Raw genomic sequence first — 18,871 nt, 5'->3', positions numbered from 1 at the left:
TTTGAATATGTTTCCCAAAGGTCTATGAATTGGAAGCTTAGTTTCATGTTGGTGGTATTTGTAGGTAAGGCTCTTGGGAGTTAGCCAGGATTAGGAGTCTAGAAGATGGGGCTGTCATGAGCAATTAGTGGCAGAGCAGGAATGAAAGGGACTCAAGCTAGCACACTTGCTCTGCCATGCCACATGGTGCCCTCCGCCTGTTTCAGAGCAGCAGGGCTCCCACAGGTGGAACCTGAGCTTCATAAACTGAGAGCCACATACATGTCCATTCTTTATAAAATTACCAGTCTGAAGTACTTGGCTATCAATATAAATATAAAGATAATAACAGTGCCAGTTTAGTTTTATAAAGACTGCCTTAGATGAAACAATACACAGCCCCATTGTATTTTACTGTCATGACAGAGCTGATGATTCTTCCTGATGGCGAACTGTTCCCAAGCAAGGCCTCCCGCCTCTGCAGAGAAATGGTGAACTTTCAGGACAGAGTAGACACCAGTGCTTCTTTTATTCCAGCACACTTCAAAGGATCGGGCGGGGTGGGGGCATCAGAGTAATTGAATGCTATCTAGCTAGGACATGGGCACCGTCAATGATTCTGCCTCATTTCTCAGGAATTTAGGAATTGTTTGGGACTATTTTGAGATTATGGAAGTTTAGAAGAACATTACTGGAGATGCACGTGGACATGTACACATAGGTGCAGGCACATGCGCACACACACACACAGACACACACACACAGACACACACACACACATCCAGTGCTTCAGAAACTCAGGGAAGCTAGCCCAGGAGAGGAACTACTTTCTTAAGGCTTGAGACAGAGTGTGGTTTCTCCAGGTATGTGGGGAGCTCATTCTGATGCATTAACCCATTAACCGACTGGAGAAGAAAATGTCAGCAGGACTCTCATCATAAGACCATGAAGGATCAGAACACTGAGGGCTTCAGGGCTTTGTCTAACACTATTTTTCAAACTCAGCTCAAATTTATCATCCTAGCATGTTCCAAAGACATTCACATGCCAGATCTAAAGTTCTTTATATAACTTTACCAAAGAAGACTTTTCAGTGTTTTGCAAATTCTTTTATGAAGACTATTGGGGTAAAAAAAAAAATTCTTCTTTCGTGTCATGGCCACCTTGTCAAGGGTTGTCAGAGACATTAAAGAGGAAAAGTCACAACCTCAAAGTTTGTAACTTAAGAAATATTTTAATTTCATTTTTGGATATTAAATGTGTTTCTGAACAAACTGTTGCTTTTTTTTTTTCCTAGCAAAGCAAAAAATTCTTTCTTAATACCTAGATGACAGAGTCTCCAGTGGTCCCCAGTTGTTTCTTATTATGGCTTCCCTGGAAACCATTTCTGGGAAGGCACAATTCCCAGCACTTAACTTTGTTTACAACAGACAAACCTGCTTGTGTGGTATAAATAGGAATCTGTCTTTAAATGCTGCTGAAAAAATAAAAGGCAGCCATGAAAAGGAGCCATTTCCTGCCCTAAAGGTGGCTTTAAAAGATTCTTAGCTACTTTAGGAATGGCAGTGAAGCATAAATAATAATTATCAATTGCCACACAGTAAGATACTAATTTTATAGAAAAAATTATATAAAGAGAAAACAAAACCAAGCCAGAGATGCCCTGAGAACTTGTCAGCGTTAGGTTCCTTTACGCTGTGAGGCTGTGAAACGCTGCTTTGTGCCCCAGTTTGTGATGTATAGCTATAACCCGCTCTCGTCGTCGTGCAGATAAACGTCGCCTTGTCTCCCTAACTGCACTTTGAAAAGCAGCTTCGCAGTTGTTTGACTTTTGATCTGGGTGGCAGCTAGGCTTGACCACCTGCACTGTGCACGGGCCGTTACTGAGCTGCCTTTGTGCCGTCTCATAACACAGCAATCCTTTTAGAACTGATGTATGAATACGCTAATCTACAATGTGAGTGTTCAAATAAAGTGTATGTGGTGGTCGGGGAGGCAGTGGTGGTGGCAGCACAAGGGGGTTGTGGAGGAGACACTCTCACCCTGGATTTCTCCAGTTGGGCTATTGTCCCCACCCGAGCATTTAATGAAACAGGTGTGAAAGGCCTCCCGCAATTACAATGGAGCAGGCAGGGGTGGGATGGCAGGGCCTGGAACTGTAAAATGTTGTTCAGTGATGGTGCATGTTAATAAATAGCCATTTACAAGCGGGGAGGGCGAGGGCTCCATTACTTGTTTATAAGGAAGGCCTAGGGCGCCTTCTTCGAGTTAACAGCTCAAGGCTGCGTTCAAAGAAGGCATTGATGGTGAAGGTAAAGCGCTCGTCACTCAGTCTCATTAAAGAATGGCATGCATGTGGGAAGAAAGGCGGAAGAAAAAGGTAATTCAAGAATCAGGTCAAATTGTGGCTCACAACAGAGAAAAAGTAGAAGATGCCTTTCTCCTGAGATGAGACAGTGGGCAGAAATCTCAGTGCAGAGTACAGAGTGTACCTCCGGATGAACACGTTTACGTGCGGCCAGAGAGCAAGAAGGAGACACTTGCATGGTTTCAACTAAATTAGCCCCATAGGAACTGGGGTTCGCACTCATTCTTCCAAAGGTGGTTGGCTGAGGCTTTGTCATGGAGAACCACGGCCCCATGCTGAGTATAAACTGTCATCAGGAGGAGTGGGGCACTCCTCCAGAAAAGCTCCCCCTCAGGCTGCCAGCATGTTCTCACTCCCCAGTAGACTACTGTCCACCAAGGGCCCACTTCTGTCCTGTTTTCAGCCTGCGTGTGAACCTGCGCTGGAGTCCGGTGGGAATCCACACTTGCTGAGCACTGCCCTCCCCTGGTGTGGGTGTGAACCTGCGCTGGTGTCCGGCGGGAATCCACACTTGCTGAGCACTGCCCTCCCCTGGTGTGGGTGTGAACCTGCGCTGGTGTCCGGTGGGAATCCACACTTGCTGAGCACTGCCCTTCCCTGGTGTGGCGCACTTCTCCTCCATTTTATTCCTCCCTGGCCTATTTCCGTTGGTTTTACCACACAGTGGGGAGGGAGTGGGTAAAACAGGTCTAGCAGAGAACTGAGATACAGTTGCTAATAATACACATGTAGCTCATGTAATGAAGTGAGACGATGCTAGTGTCTTCTAGGAGGATTCAGCAGGACCATGTGACTAAGACCTGGGCCTGGTGAGGAGAGATGGATGTTCCCTTGGAGTATGATGAACATAAGATCTGTGCTGTGTCAGCGGGCTCTCTTGGAGTCCCACATCCTCAGCCATGTGTCTGTACCCAAGACAGGATCTCTTTTCTAGAACATCAGATCATGGATATGACTTTCATCTGATCAGAACCAATCAGATCCAACTTGACTCCACGCTGTTACCTCAGATGGGATGATTAAGAAGAACCACGTCCCACCAAACCTCAGACATAGTTCTTTTCATTAAGTGTCATAGCGAAGATAGAGAAGGTTCCTGCAGAGGGACAGACCCCCTCCCAAGAGAGGTGAGAGTAGCCAGGATCAAGGCCCAGCACTAATGGCACCATTTGAACCTTTAGATTACAGAGCACCTGTTATCAAAGCTCTCGGTCTGTTCAGCCATACACGAGGCAGTATATATATCCCTTCCTTTATGTCTAGCCAGTTTGGTCTGTGTTTCTGTCCCTCACATCCAGAACATTCTGTCCAGTATGGATGACAACGGGAGAGCATTGTGTGGAGGAGTGACCAGCCGAGCAATAAAAATCAGGGAGGAGTCTAACTAGTGCTGGGGATAAAATCATCAGCTGCAGTGAGGACCTGGTGTTTGCCCACGGGTAGCTGCCAAGAGGCTAGTCCCTCCAGATCGTGGAGGTGAAGCTGAGTGGGAAAGCTGTGTCAGCAGGTGCTGAGGGCGGCAGTGGCGGTGGGGGTGCGGGTGGGGGGCTTCTCCAACAGGAAACCGCTGGTTTTGCATTGTGGTGGATAAATCAGCCAATCATACATTAACATATAAAAGAGGAGGGAAGGAGGCACAGAAACAAGTCGGGGGATCTCCCCCACCAAAACAGTTACTGTGGGAAAATCAGGTGCTTTGCTCCCATGGAACTCTGGGAACTCTAGGGGAGTTCAGCACCGTGGCCAGCTGAAGGCCCTAGATAAAGGAAGAGCCATGGCTCCACAGAAGGAGGGCTATCAGGAAAGAATCATAGGATTTTATTATATTACCAGTAATTTGTAATTATCTAGAAATCCTTTGGGAACCCAGGAAGTGAAAAGAAGGACAATTTAAAATGTCAAGTTAAAATTTACACACCTAGAAAACTCTCTTAATTCCCTCTCAGATTTTCGCTAATGCTCGGAGGTTTGGCTGTGTGTTTCCGAAGCACTGATGGTAACAGTGATAACAACCATTTATTGAAATCTTCACAGTGCCAGGCACCGTTACATGCACTGTCTCACTGACTCTCCTAAGGATTTATGAGGTAGAGACCTGTCACCCCTATCTATAAGTGAGGAAGCTGAGGCAAAGAGAAGATGCCCACAAAAGGTTAATCATAGCAAACAGCCAACTGAGCCTACCATCTAACTCTTACGCACATGCCTCCCCAAGCCTACGCAGAATGTCGTTTTTAATAATTAAACAAAACCGGGACTGTTTTCTCCAGTGAGGAAATGGCCCCAGGTGATGTAGCACTAGACACAAAAATAACATTTTCTTACCATGATATTTGCCAAACACTGGCAGGAAGAGGGAGCATAGGCATTCCTGCTACACACTGTTGGTTTTTATTGGCTCCAATTAATGCTCAAAAACAACAACCCTAAAGGCTCCCCAGGAGCAGAGTCGAAAGAGACGCTTCTGGCACACAGGGGCTATAGCACATCCCTAAAGCAGGACCTAGTAACGTTCATTCTATGCTCTTCGCACCCTCACCAAACATCTGTAATGGTCACCTGCCCACCGTGAGGACACGGACGCTCTGCAGAGGAGCAGGAGGGAGATCCAGGCACAGCAGGTACAAGATGCTGACACTGATCTAATGGTCACCATGTCCCCTCCATCGTGTGTGTGTGTGTGTGTGTGTGTGTGTGTGTGTGTGTGTGTGTGTGTGTGTGTGATTACTATGTAGACTTGGCTGGCCCACAATGTAGTATGTAGACCAGGTTGCTTTCAAACTCACAGAGATCCAGCTTCTTCTGCTTCCCAAGTCTCGAGACTAAAGACCCACGCTCCACACCTCTCAATATGTTTCTTAAAACGAGAACAAGAGTCATTCTGAAGGTGAAGCAAGCCCATGTTAACCGGGTATCTACCACATGGTAGTACTGTACCTACTGGTTAGGAGGGACCAGTGAGGCCTCAAGCTGCAGGTGTTGACTACTAACAAACAGGAACAATGTGGCATTTTCAAGACCAGTGAGGATAATAAGAGGAGATGGGGACACCTGCCCACACATACTATCCAGGGGTTTGATTTCCAATTTACGTTAACAGTGTCCTCACTTAAGGGATTTGTTTAGTGTGTAGTTGGTTCACAGAAGAAATGGAATCAGATAAAGCCCTGCAGTGGCAGGAATCAGCACTGTGAGGATTGGCCAGTTTGTTCTTGTTTGCCACTAAGCCGTGAACTGCTCTAAGTACAGCCTGCCATCAGGAACCTCCAGGAGTCTGGACCAGCTGGCCTCACACCCTAGATCTGCTCCGTGCTGTAGTCCTGGGGGACTCGATTCTCTACAGTGGTGACAATGCCAGGTGGTTTAGGCTAAACCACATCACAGACATGAGCACGACACAGGGTCAGACACATGTGAGGACTTGCTCCATGTGAGCTAGCCACAGGAGACAGCCTTAGTGTCTCACTCTGTGAACCTAGAGCAACATTCTGAGGTTAAAAAAAAAATGGTTGTTGCTTGTTTTCTGAGGCAGTGTCTTTCTTCCTCCTCTTCCTTCCCCCCCTCCCCTTCTTCTTTTGGGTTGGTCTCACATGATCCTTGTGGTCATGTTCCCCCAAGCAGCTGAGACTAAGTGTGTGCCCTGGGCCTGGCCTCGTGCACAAGTGGTTATTAGAAGAATCTGAATAAGGAAACAGAGAGTTGTTCTTTAACTTGTTGGCCTTGGCGAGGCCACAGAACAAAGGCAGCAAGCCAACTGATGAGCGGGGCAGTTAGTCCCACAAACAGGACCAAGACGGAGGCCTCCTTTTCTCGTGGCTGCAGGCACTTAGCCCAGGTCCCACCTGGGAAGACCGAGAATGAACAGAAGTTCAGTCCTTTTATTTGGAAGGAGGAACATTTGATTAAGAGCTGAAGAAACTCCAGGTTGAGACCCTGAGACCTTAACCAAGTTGGTGTCCACAGCCGTCACTACTAAGTGAGGCAGTCGGGAAGGGGGCGGTGAGATCAAGAGGAGAAAGAGCGCAGTCCCCTTGGAGAGAGGACACCTTCTACGTGTAAAGCATGACCACATTGCTAATGCCCTTCCTTACAGTCCTGAAAGCCCTGCAGAGCTCAGATATTACAATAACACCTAGAACCAAACCCAGTGCTTCCTGCACAGTGAGGTCAAGGAGGAGTTAACCTCTAAAGCAGCCTACACTTCTGGTCATGGCCTATGTAAAATAAGTCTCTTCACTTTGACCTCACCCCTATCCTTACAAATGTCTGACTGTACATTTATATTTACCTGTCATTCTACTAACCACGTTTAATAGAACAGGTGATTTCAAGGAAAAGTCCCGTTGTTCCCAGACTGAAGTAACTAACAGCAGCACACTTGTCAATGTGTTCTAAACAGTACTGGAGGGCCCTGCATTTGCGACGTCTGCTTTCTTCATTCACAGGGGAGTTGCAGAAGACACACTGGCAACCCCCTCTAGGAGCGGAGTCCTAGATGCCACAAGGATGCAGAGCTCACTGGGAAGGAAGCCTCCCGACAGTATGCATGGTAACCGTTGTCAAGTATATGACACTGAGCTCGTCACACAGGAGCTGTCTCCTGCTGAGACCCTGGCACCAGCATGGATGATGCAGTACCCTTGGCATATAGCAGTAACATGTCTTCCAACTTCATGCCAAGAGAGCTCCCAGACTACACCTTTGCTACATTCTATGGGAATCTAGGTATTGCTAGAAAAGAAGCTGGCAATGATAAATTATGAGTTATTATTTACTTGAGAGGTAAAAGAAATAGAGTCGTAATTTTCTTTCTTATTGAATGAAAGTCTTGAAAATATCTAATTTCATTTTTGTTGACTCTATCACTATTTGATATAGTAAGAATTCCCATTAAAAAAGAGAGAAAAAAATAGAATTCCCAGTGAAAATACACGTGCTTGCTAACACACACATGGACACTCACATACACATACAGGAAGGGACACTTGAGCCCCAGTGATACCCACCACACCTGAGGAGAACCATCAGTAATCACATTTTGGGACAGTCAGTGAAAACTCCATTGCATGGTTCCAATTACCACATGAGTGGCTATTGTTTTGTAGCTATGTTCAGTATTTTCTGAATCTCACTTTATTTAAAGTCTGTCTAGAGAGCCAGGAAATGAAGTCTGTCTGAGGTAGCTCTCCATCTATGTCAAGAGAAAAGAAAAATGACTTTTCAGGAATCAGCAATGGCTTCATTCTGATGTCATGTTTTCCTCTTATAATTCTGAACAGACCAATTTTCTCCTTTGTTTTCTTTCTTTGGCAAGATGGTGCAGCTACATGAAAGAGAATTTCTGGTTGACTGGACCAGTTGTTATCTCACTAACAGATATGTCAATATTTTCTGTATAACTTCATTTTTTGTAAACCATTTTTCACTTTTTGATTAAACCAACCTTATTCTATTTCCCTTATTTTCTGCCATTAGGTTATGTTTATAAGCCATTTAAACCATAGCTTGCATGCCCCCCACCCCCACCCCCAGCTGTTAGTGCTTCTGGGAGTCCTCCTGGAGGATCTGCAAGGAGTCACCTGAGAAGGAAAGTCAGAGCTGCTTCCTCAAGAGTTAGGTGATTCCTACAGTACATTTGTGTGCACACATTCTCTCTACACTGAAGCATTATAAAGGCAGAGAAAGATGTGTTTGTATTTCTGTATCCCTGGGCTGTGCACACAGACATTAAATATTTACTGAAGACATGAATAAGCAGTGAAAAAAAGGAAAGAAAAGACAGGTACATGGAGGGAAGGAAGGAAGGTAATAAAAGATTAAAAGGCATGGGTGGTGGGTGGTTTAGAGGCAGCTGGGTCCTGTAAACTTTGTTGCTTACTTATTTTGGTCAGTCTCATAGATAACTAACTGGACACAGGTAGAGACTCTACAGATGAACATGGGCCCCCTGTCTTTGTGACAGACCAGTCACTGTTAAATAACCTGATGCAAATTATGGATGATGTCCTGCAATTTCTGTTCACTGTACAGATTTAAAAACGAAAATTAAAACAACCAGTAATCAATCTGTATAAGAATTGGCCTATGGCCGGGCGGTGGTGGCGCACGCCTTTAATCCCAGCACTTGGGAGGCAGAGCCAGGCGAATCTCTGTGAGTTCGAGGCCAGCCTGGGCTACCAAGTGAGTTCCAGAAAAGTTGCAAAGCTACACAGAGAAACCCTGTCTCGAAAAACCAAAAACAAACAAAAAACAAACAAACAAAAAGAATTGGCCTATCTGTATTCAGTCTCTGACACACAGAATTTACCATAAAAAACCAACAGGCTTGTTTCTTTATAGGTAAGTGCCCTGCTCAAGGACATTCTCTTCCTTCACACACCTGTGCAGATGAACTGTGGGTGCAGTGTTCCATTCTACACGCTCCCTTCAGTCAGAAGCACCTGCTGCCACACAGTGTGGCTATGTAGTCTTAGTGAGAACCAGGGGTAGAGAACGTGGCTCCCTCCACAGTACACCTCCTCAGAGTTGGGAATCAAATGCCACGTGAGCAGGGTGATGGAATGGGGACAAAGCGTCAGTCAGAGCCTTGAGTGACTGTGGCACACAAAAGAGCACTGGTCCCCAACTGAAGAGACTTACTTTTTAGGAATTAAGTACCAAATAATTAAGTCCCATTGGCAAAATGTTTGCATTTCCCCCACAGAAAATCAACTGTCCAACATGTGGGATAGTAATTAGAAACAGAACCCTAAACCACCACTATGCATTGGGTCCCAAAGTCTGAGTGACAGCACTGACTGCAAGTGCCTTCCTAGTGTCTTGGCTGACCCCACATGGCAGCTGTGTCAGGAAACAGTGTCCTACATGGAACACCAAGAGACCCTAGAGCATCCTCGGCCCAGGCACAGCAAGGTGATGCTCATCTGGGGATTTTTAGTTCTGTTTATCCTCCAGACACATCCTGAAAGGGGGTGAGTCAGTGGAGGACCGAACATGCCTACAAAGGAAATCCCAGGTAGACACCCCAGAGTCATTTTCTCAGCAGGCATGTGAAGCCTCCTTGGGAGTGTGATTTCCCTCCAGAAAGCCCAAAGCCTGCCCAAGTTGCTTGCATTTTCACCCTCTCTAAATGATTTGCAAATTTATTCAAACACAATATGAAAGGATGCTCTATTTGTTGAGGTAACTGTCTGCAGTGTCCTATACTGAGGGGTGAGGTACATCAAGCAGAAACATGGGCAGAAGCACATTGGCTGAGAAAGCCATAAATCCTTATTTGAATCTGCCAACCTGAAAGCCAGGAGTAGCCGGAATAAACTATTTTTCTTAAATGCTACATCTGATTAAGCCATACCATCAAGTGACAGCTGAACTTTAACATTAATATGATATTATTTAAATAACCACATGATTTTTTTTAACACTAAAAATGATGAATGATTTCTGGACAGCTCAATGGACAGAAAGCAGGAGGACTCTTTAATGAGATTTGACAAGATGGAGACATATGCAGAATGCTCGTTACAGCTCACATGGCAGGGCCCTCCCCGGGAAGCAAGAGAGGCAGCTCTCCGTTCTTTGTGTTGTCTCTAGGCACTGAAGCATTCCCTTAGTTGCCACAGTCTTCTCTGTGGACTAGGAGTTGTTTTTAGGTCAGTTAAGTGCCCACAGACTTTTGGTTCTGGGTTGGGATGGCCCTCCAGGGAAGGGAAGGGTGGAGGAAAACTTGGTTGGTAATGTCCTGGGAACTTGGGGCTCACCACTGATGGGGTCATAGAGAAATCACATCAGCTCGAACATGTAACAACCACACATTTACTTGGTTCTTACACGATAAATGTTTAGCCCCACAAACATAGCTTTTGGAAAGTACTGTCCACGGACGCATGGGCAGAGGAGCTCTCCCTTTTTACTACAGTTGTCTGAAGAGAAGAGTTTGCTCTTTCTAGGCTCATTATCAGCACTCCTCATCCATCTCACTCCTCAGCTCCAAACCGACAAAATCACAGTAGACGATCTTTTTACTTTGTATAGCATAAGTGAAAATAGTAAGTTCAGAATAGACTTAGACTATTACCCATCTTCATTCATTTACCTTTTTATATTCTTCTGAATATTTCCTATCAGTCAAAGCTTAGTGACACACAGTACTTAAAAGATTACTCTGATAATTGTGGCATTCTTATAAATCATCTTTAAGTATGTACAGGAAGCCACATGCTTCCCTCAGCAACCTCCTTTTCAGCAGTGAAACAAGACAACAAGCAAAGCTGGTACCCAGAGTTCCCCGGATGATGGCAGGCCTGCATTCCCTGTCAGAACTGAGAGGGAAGTCAGTATGCTCCTGCCATGGGCCTTCCTCAGGCTATGAAAAATGCTTCTTGTCTAACCCTAATGTTCCCATAGCTTGAGGTAAGCCCTCCAGCTCAAGCCTTGTCTCTAATCTGAGTTACTCACTGTGTGGGTAACTCAAAAAAGGGTTAAAACCAGGGTTCTGTATTTCAAAAGGGTGTTGACACAGCCTAGGAGGGAAGAGAAGGACCCAGGAGCCTGTAAAATGCCCCATCCCAGTGGGACAAAAACAGTTAAAAAGAGAGAAACAGAAGATCACTCCCTACCTGGCTCTTACCTTCGCAACATCCCCGTCAGGATCCTGGAACTTTTCCCCAAGTTTGCATCCGTTTCCCGGAGCTAAAGGGGAAAATGTGGTGGGAACAGAAGAACATGGAAGGAACGTCAGCACTCAGAGGAGTTTACAGCACCTGCTGCTGAACGGTAACCAAATTCCACAGCACAGGAGCCCAACAGTAAGATGCACTTGAGACACTCACACAGACAGACACACTTGGGACACTCACACAGACAGACACACTTGGGACACTCACACTGACACACTTGGGATACTCACACAGACACACTTGGGACACTCACACTGACACACTTGGGACACTTGGGACACTCACACTGACACACTTGGGGCACTTGGGACACTCACACTGACATACTTGGGGCACTCACACAGACACACTTGGGGCACTCACACTGACACACTTGGGACACTCACACAGACACACTTGGGGCACTCACACAGACACACTTGGGACACTCACACTGACACACTTGGGACACTCACACAGACACACTTGGGACACTCACACTGACACACTTGGGACACTCACACAGACACACTTGGGACACTCACACAGACACACTTGGGACACTTGGGACACTTGGGACACTTGGGGCACTCATACAGACACACTTGGGACACTCACACAGACACACTTGGGATACTCACACAGACACACAGTTCTTAGATTCAGAGGATGACACAAAAAGATTAAAGGTGGATACTTGAACAGGATATAAAAGCAAATGCCTCATGGACAGTCAGGGTTTAACATTCCTGTGGGAATTTATCTTTAATATATGAATGTGCAAAGTTCTACAACTATAAATGGAAACAAAATGAGGGTGAGGAAGAATGAGGGCATTTTTATAATCTTTGTTCTGAAAGATTGATGCGCTCCAAAATCTCCCTCAGAGGCCTTTTTCTTAGCCATGGAGTTAAATAAAATATTTACCTGAGGGGTATTCTGAGATGAGGGGAAAGCCAGCTGCTTGTTCCTCCATCTCAAGCCCTTGTCTTCTCTTCCTATACTGGGCCCTTGCTCACCCTAGTCATTCTTCAACACCTGTCCTTTCAGCTAAGATGTTGCTATCTTGTGTCCACCCCAGGGGCCTTTTATCTATGTCTTCTCATTTATGAACATGTAACTGATGGCATGATCCATACTCACTCGGTCACGTGCTCGCTGTATCTTTTCTCTGTCATGACTAAGGTTTTCCAACATCTCTTGGCCAATTTGCTCTATGGAAAAGAAAAGAAAACGTAAGGAATGGTAACAGGGTATATGCAGAGCCGACATACCCCCACCCCCAAAGTACCAGAATGATCATGGATATAGAAGCAAGATTAAAGCGGTGTGTCCTTACATACCAGATACATTTTAATTAATGTATTTGAAATATATAAACAGTATTTGATAAATTTACCTATCTTGAGGATGACTGGGTGCAATTAAAAAGCAGGCTGCAGCCATGATAGCATCAATGAGTTAATGGTGATGTGACTTTTCAAAGGCCACTCAAATAAATTCCCAGCAAAATGGAGAGCCCAGGTGTAGTGATTAATTACTTTCCACTGTGGAGTACATTCTTTGATTTTACACACTGAGAGTAACATGGGAGAGTCCTGTCCTTCTCTTATGGCATTGTTTACCTATGTAAGCCAATATATTCATTTACAACAGTTGTGATTTTAATGCATGTAATCCTCAATTTCTTCCCCTACTGCATTTAGTGGTAGTGAGACTGTCTCTTTGCCTCCACTCTCCTGGAAGCAAGAGCTCATTTCATGTGTTATTAGCTGCTGGAGATTCTTGAGTCAAACCAGGCAAGGAGCACTTTACCTTCCAAATGCTCAGACTACTACCCAGCACTTAGCTCAATTCATTAAAAGCCACGCTGTTGACTGAAATGAAGACTTCCCCGTCTCAATGATCTCACTTGCTTGTCACTTGGCAGTCTCTCCTCTGACTACAGCCATTTTATCAGACACGAAGTATGACCTGATCTTGCAAATACACAGCTACTTAGAATGATTTTTTTCAGTTCCATTCACCATCACCAGGAGGTGCCTTACTTACAAAAGAAGAACCTCAAACTGCCTTTGTCAGCATTCGCCACCATAAAAATGGTCACATGCATTGCTGTACATAGATCCCTACACTTTCTCAACTCTGAGCATGCCTTCCCAGCCCATGATTTTCCACATAAAGTATTTCTTCTTGGATGTATTTCAACTCTTTATCACAGACCTCCTAGTTTCTCCTTACGGTACAATTGTAAGACATACATGGTTTCCAGCAGACACATCACAAAAATAAAGACAGTGAATGAAGCCACCAAAGTTGAACATCTTTCATCCTGGTTTTGCATCAAAACTACTAGAAATACTCAACTTTGTCATACTGTTTCTACTGATTCTAGTTGCTTTAATCATTAAAATATAGCAATTATAATTAATTTATAACAAAAATCTATAATATGTATGATCACCACAAAGTCATTATTTCAGGAAAACACTATTCAATACTACTTCCTATCAAAATAGATCATATTATGATACATGATTTCAAACAAATGGAAAAGAGAATATTGATACTGTGTCTAACATCCCAATTAGTATTTATGGAAAGAATAAAGAACCGAAGAATGAGGTAGAGAGAAAAACGAAGTCCCAGCAAGGTTCAGACTGTTGTTCTTCCAAGGCCTGGAAGCACAGCCCCTGAGCAGGCAGTCCTGGATAGCAAATGCAAGAGCCTCAAGCCTGTCAGGTTTGCTAGGGAGAACACCACTCTGAATTGATCTGTAGTCCTCTACTCAAGGTATCAAGGGAATAAGAAGTCAAGAGTTGGGCTGTTCTTGGAGTCATAAGCCACACCCACAAACTCCTTATTTCTAGTAGGTGACTCAGCAGCACAAGTATTAATCCCATCTTGCAAGAGAGTAGATACTTGCAAAAATGTGGCCCTGGTCATCTTTGTTGGGAACAAAATCCTTCATTTCTTAGCCACTATCTTATATTTTAATACACTAATAAAGAAAATCCCAGGTAGATATATTAGAGATGATCAGTCTTATGGACAAAAATATATACAAAGAAAGTAATATTTGTATATCAAATAAAGCAAATTAGAGGAGATTGCTTTTAATACAATCCTTTGTCAGATAGCATTAGATATTTAGGGATTATTTAATTTAAAAATTCTAAGATGGTTAGTTTGACTTTTCTTGAATTATTTAAGTTAAAAACACTCATCAAAAACACCAGTAAAGCATTCAAGAGGGCTGGAGATATGGCTCCGTGGTTATAGTGCTACCTGTTCTTCCAGATGATCAGTCCCCAGCACTCACACTACAGCCTACAACTGCTTCTGTAACCCCAGTCCCAGATATCTGAGCCTACCAGGCACGCACATGGTGCAGAAACACATACAGACAAAACACCCACACACATAAAATAAAACTAAGAAATATTACCTGAAAAAAGGGAGTTCCGGGGCTAGAGAGATGGCTCAGCAGTTAAGAGCACTGGCTGCTCTTCCAGAGGTCCTGAGTTCAATTCCCAGCAACCGCATGGTGGCTCATAACTATCTATAGTGGGATCTGATGCCCTCTTTTAGCATGCAGGCATACATGCAGTTAGAGCACTCATATGCATAAAATAATTAAAAGAAAAAAGGAATTCAAGCTCACAGACTTGAAATAATGGCAAATGTGACATGTCATGTCTACAATTTTAATTCCTTAAATTTTCTTGTGGTCTTTGACAGGAATAGCTAGCATGCACCTATGATGCAGTTAGAGATGCACACTTTATAGTATCCTTGCTGACACTAAGCATCTTCCTGAGGTTAGGAAACAATGGGAAGCACAAAATAATGCTGATTTTTGCATGTTGCAGCTCTACATGTCAGTGTGACATGATGAATGAATTCCTGGAAGGAAGACTTCCTTCCTGTCCTTCCATTTTCTCCAGAGAGGTCCTGGGAATCATCCTGGGGATACAGCACTCAAACACATAAAATGAATTGTTTTTACAATTGCACAGAATCAATCATAGTGTCCACCCACAGCCCTTTTATTTATAGGGCACGCACTTGCAGAGGGTCTTTGGGTAACACTGCATCCCCTCTCCAGCCTTTTGCATTCTGTATACAATAGGCATTCAATACTTTCCTGTCTCCAAGTGAGTAGAACTAAGAAGGAAATATGTAACACAAATCTAGCAGGACACTTCCTGCAGGACCTGCCTGGCATCTCCAATGTAGATAAGATCTAGGCTGAGGAGTGCATATCTCGGAAAGCCTTTTCATTCGTAAAATAATATTTGACAAATTGTATGCACTCATCATGAGGTAAACACAAGTGAGTCTTGAAAAGAAATTGGACCTGTACTTTAGCAATGAATGGATTAAAATATTCCCTATGAAAAGTCAGATGTGACTGGAGCTTACATCATGTTACAAATATAGCCGAAGAAAAAGGTGCCTCCAATCTAATTCAGCACAAAATGTTCCATCTGATAAATTCAAAATATATATTTTTAAATTGAGCCATTATGCTAGGAGCAGAACGGCCCACTCTCCAGAAGGTACTGATTACTCCTCAGCATGACTGTACTTAACTTTCCCTTTACAACCTTTGTTAAGGATGTGGTTTCCACAAAATTATTTTTAAAAGTGAAGGACACCAGTTGAGTCTTCTTTAAATTGCCAAGAGGAGACAAGGTTATTTTCCCAACACTTGAAAATGCCATTAGCAACCCAGGAGCATGGGGAAGGCACCCACAGTGACTTGGCACTTGTCATCTGGACTGTGTCCTGGTGCACCCAGACTTAAGAGCTGCACTCGGTACTGAAGAATCTTTGGTGCTCCTGACACAGGGAAAGTAGTGTGCCACAAAGACAATTTTTCACCATCTCTCTTCATTTGAAACTCAAGACATGTGAGGGGCTTCTGCTTCCACTACGATGTAGAAAGTGCACAAAAGACCACTTATCCAGACTGCCTCTCACTGCCTATAGGCTTTAACACCCTTTCCAAAGTAAGGGAGAATTTCACTTTGGGTTAACTTTAAGGAAAACATTTCTGTGAGCCTTAGTTTCCTTCGAAGTAAAGTGAGGATCAGACTGGATGACCTGGCTCTAAAATATTAGGACACGACGGCTCTAGACACAAGGTAGAGCACGTAAGCAACAGTGTAAGAGCCAAGTCAGGGCTACTGATGCAGGATTCAGATGCATGCCTAGAGAAACAGCAAACTAGTAAATACACTTTAGGCTTGTGTATGCCTGTGTGTGTGCGTGTGCATGTGCGTGTGCGTGTGTGTATGCATATTTTAAGGGAATTACGTTTGAACATTCTCTCCACAGCAGCTGAGTGTATATTCTATTTTGCTTTAGGATGGTCACATCTATCATTAAGCAATTAAAAAATCATTAGTGTTACTTTTATCATAGTCATAGTACCAGAACCTCCCCTCAGTTACTGGTTTCCTGCAGATAATTAACAGATACTATTCCCAGGGCCCAGAGACATCAGTCAGAGGAGCTGTGCTCCCAATAACTATGCACTGGAATGAGCAGGTACTATGTAAATTGAGGTTGTTAAACAAAAGCAACAATGTTAATTACAGCTCCATTCAAAAATAAGAGTGAATGGGCTCTATTCTGTGAACCAAGACCAGGACAGCAGGAAGAACGCTCCTTCTCACAATTCAATAAAGAACATAAAAGGCAGGAGATGAGGGCAGAAAACCTGAATGGGAAGCTGTCAAAGCATTCCAAAGGCTCACATGTGGAATTCACCCAACGTGTGTTTACTTAGTGTGTTCAGTGTCATCCAGCTTCCCAGGGTGAATGAATCACTCATTCTAAAGACAAAAAGAGAGAAAACAACAAAACCCCAATAGAACAAAAAACCCTAAAGTGCTGCAAAAGTACTGACAATTGACTGCAAAGTAATTAGAAAGCCCTTTTAGAAATCATTATGGGCTGAGTCAATCACTTCCTGTACTCCACTGAACCAAGACCACATTTCTGCCACTGCTTATATCGTATTCTAACCATCTGCTCATTCAAGAAGTCACTGTCAGGCTGGCAAACATTTTCTTTTTAAATCAAATACCATTTTAAGCATTTTTCAATTGACTGGAAACAACAATGAATTAAAAAATAAACCTCTCTCTCTCTCAGTGTGTGTGTGTGTGTGTGTGTGTGTGTGTGTGTGTGTGTGTGCATATGTGTGAGTTTATCTGCATGAATGGGCATGCATGTCTGAGAGCAAGGATGCACAGAGGTCAGAGGACAACCTCTGGTAAAGGTTGTGAAAGGACCACCTTTTACTTCCTTTGAAACTTCCTTCTTTGCTACTGTGTCTGTCAGGCTAGCTGGCCCATGAGATTGAGGATTTTCCTATCTTGCCTCCCATCTCACTGCAGGAATGCTGGGATTACAGATGTACACAGCCATTCCTAGCTTGACATGGGTCCTAGAGATCCGAACTCAAGTCCACAAGTGAGTGATTTCCCCACTAAGCTGTTTCTCCCGGCCCCTCAATTTATTTTTTAATGGTAGACCTCATAGAAAATGACAGACATTCAGCTTCTTTGGAAACGTGAACTATCAGGCAATACGGAGTCTCCATGTTTACTGGCAGGCACGAGCCAGGACTGAGAAGGGGTGCCCTGACAGAGGAGCTGATCACGCCCCACTTACCACGTCCTCCTACCCCACCTCAGTCTTTCATGTTCCCTACCTGACTAGGAGGAATTGGAGAGTGTGTCTTGTGGCTTTAATGTTATTTCCATCGCACCCGGGAGCTCCTTTAGAGACAATGTCATGTCTTACTTCTCTCGGTGTATGTGGCAGACCTCAGAAGGCAGGCCAAGGCAGATGTTCAGGAAATATTTGTTTGTGAACTTGGAATATATCCAAGTTGTCTTTATCACACTTATAACAGAATCAAAGGTATTTTAGAAAAAAAAGTAGGTTTTAAAGCAACTGCAGAGATGAGCATAGGAGCAGCAGACGAGAGTGTGTGTGGTGGGGTGGAGATTACCCAGAGAACAGTGTTAATTACTGATAGGGCTGCAACCACGACACACATCTCTGACTGCTTGGGTCAGTGAGCTTTGCAGTTACAAATACGGGAAAAATTAAAAGTCCTCTATTCAAAATAGGTTACAGCGCGTGTGGAGCAAGGCAACTAACACAGACAACAGAAGCATTACCAGTGTTCAAGACAAGCCTTCACAACAGCTTCGGCAAGAGAAGGATGGGGCCAACTCCATCTAGGACTCCATCATTCCTATGAAAGAGTCCAGCATGCTACTGATAAATACTTTCTGTTTCCTGAAAATTATACAATGAACAGAAGAACATCCTGGAAGGATTGAATCCTACCTTAACTTTTTGAGGATCATCCCATGACCCTTCCATCGGGCCATTCATCATGGCAGGTGAAGGAGCAGGGCAGGGAGGGGAGCCGGCTCAGTAAGGAAGCACTTGTTCTGCAAACACGAGGATGTGTTGCAGTCTCCCAATACCAGTGTGAACAGCTATAGCCTGGTACTGGAACAGCACACACCTATTAGCCTAGTACTGGAGATCAGAGGAAAACGGAGAAGCTTAAGGCCTTGCTGCCAGCCAGTCTAGTTAAAATGACATGTTCCAGGTTCCGTGAGAAACCCTGTCTCAAAAACTAAGACAAACTGGGAAGTAATTGAGGAAGGCCATTTATACGGACCATCCACGTGTACCCATATGTATTGTAAGTATCTATCTGAGTACTTGTTGTCAGGCGTTCCAGCTGCAGGCCTAGAAGTGGACTGCTGGATTATGTGGGAGTTCAGTGTTCACCCCTCTGAGGAAGTGCAAATTTGCTTGCATAACAGCT

The 18,871-nt window shown here is 44.1% G+C and overlaps 1 protein-coding gene across 10 annotated transcripts in view; it reads right to left on the bottom strand.

Annotated features, from left to right (window-relative positions):
* Vti1a (vesicle transport through interaction with t-SNAREs 1A) overlaps nt 1-18,871 on the bottom strand; it is a 317,257-nt gene that overhangs the window by 118,235 nt on the left and 180,151 nt on the right. For 7 of the 10 annotated variants that reach the window (XM_076563324.1, XM_076563327.1, XM_076563322.1 and 4 more), the window contains 2 exons: nt 12,148-12,218; nt 10,977-11,038 (listed from right to left, as the gene is read on the bottom strand). In XM_076563324.1, the coding sequence (XP_076419439.1) occupies nt 10,977-11,038; nt 12,148-12,218 (133 nt within the window). Of the gene's footprint in view, nt 1-10,965; nt 11,039-12,147; nt 12,219-18,871 lie in introns of all 10 variants that reach the window. The other 3 variants (XM_076563330.1, XM_076563329.1, XM_076563328.1) reach the window with 1 other exon arrangement.

The sequence above is a fragment of the Peromyscus maniculatus genome, chromosome 1 (assembly GCF_049852395.1).
Source record: "Peromyscus maniculatus bairdii isolate BWxNUB_F1_BW_parent chromosome 1, HU_Pman_BW_mat_3.1, whole genome shotgun sequence".
Classification (NCBI taxonomy): domain Eukaryota; kingdom Metazoa; phylum Chordata; class Mammalia; order Rodentia; family Cricetidae; genus Peromyscus; species Peromyscus maniculatus.
This window is presented reverse-complemented; position numbering and strand designations above follow the sequence as displayed.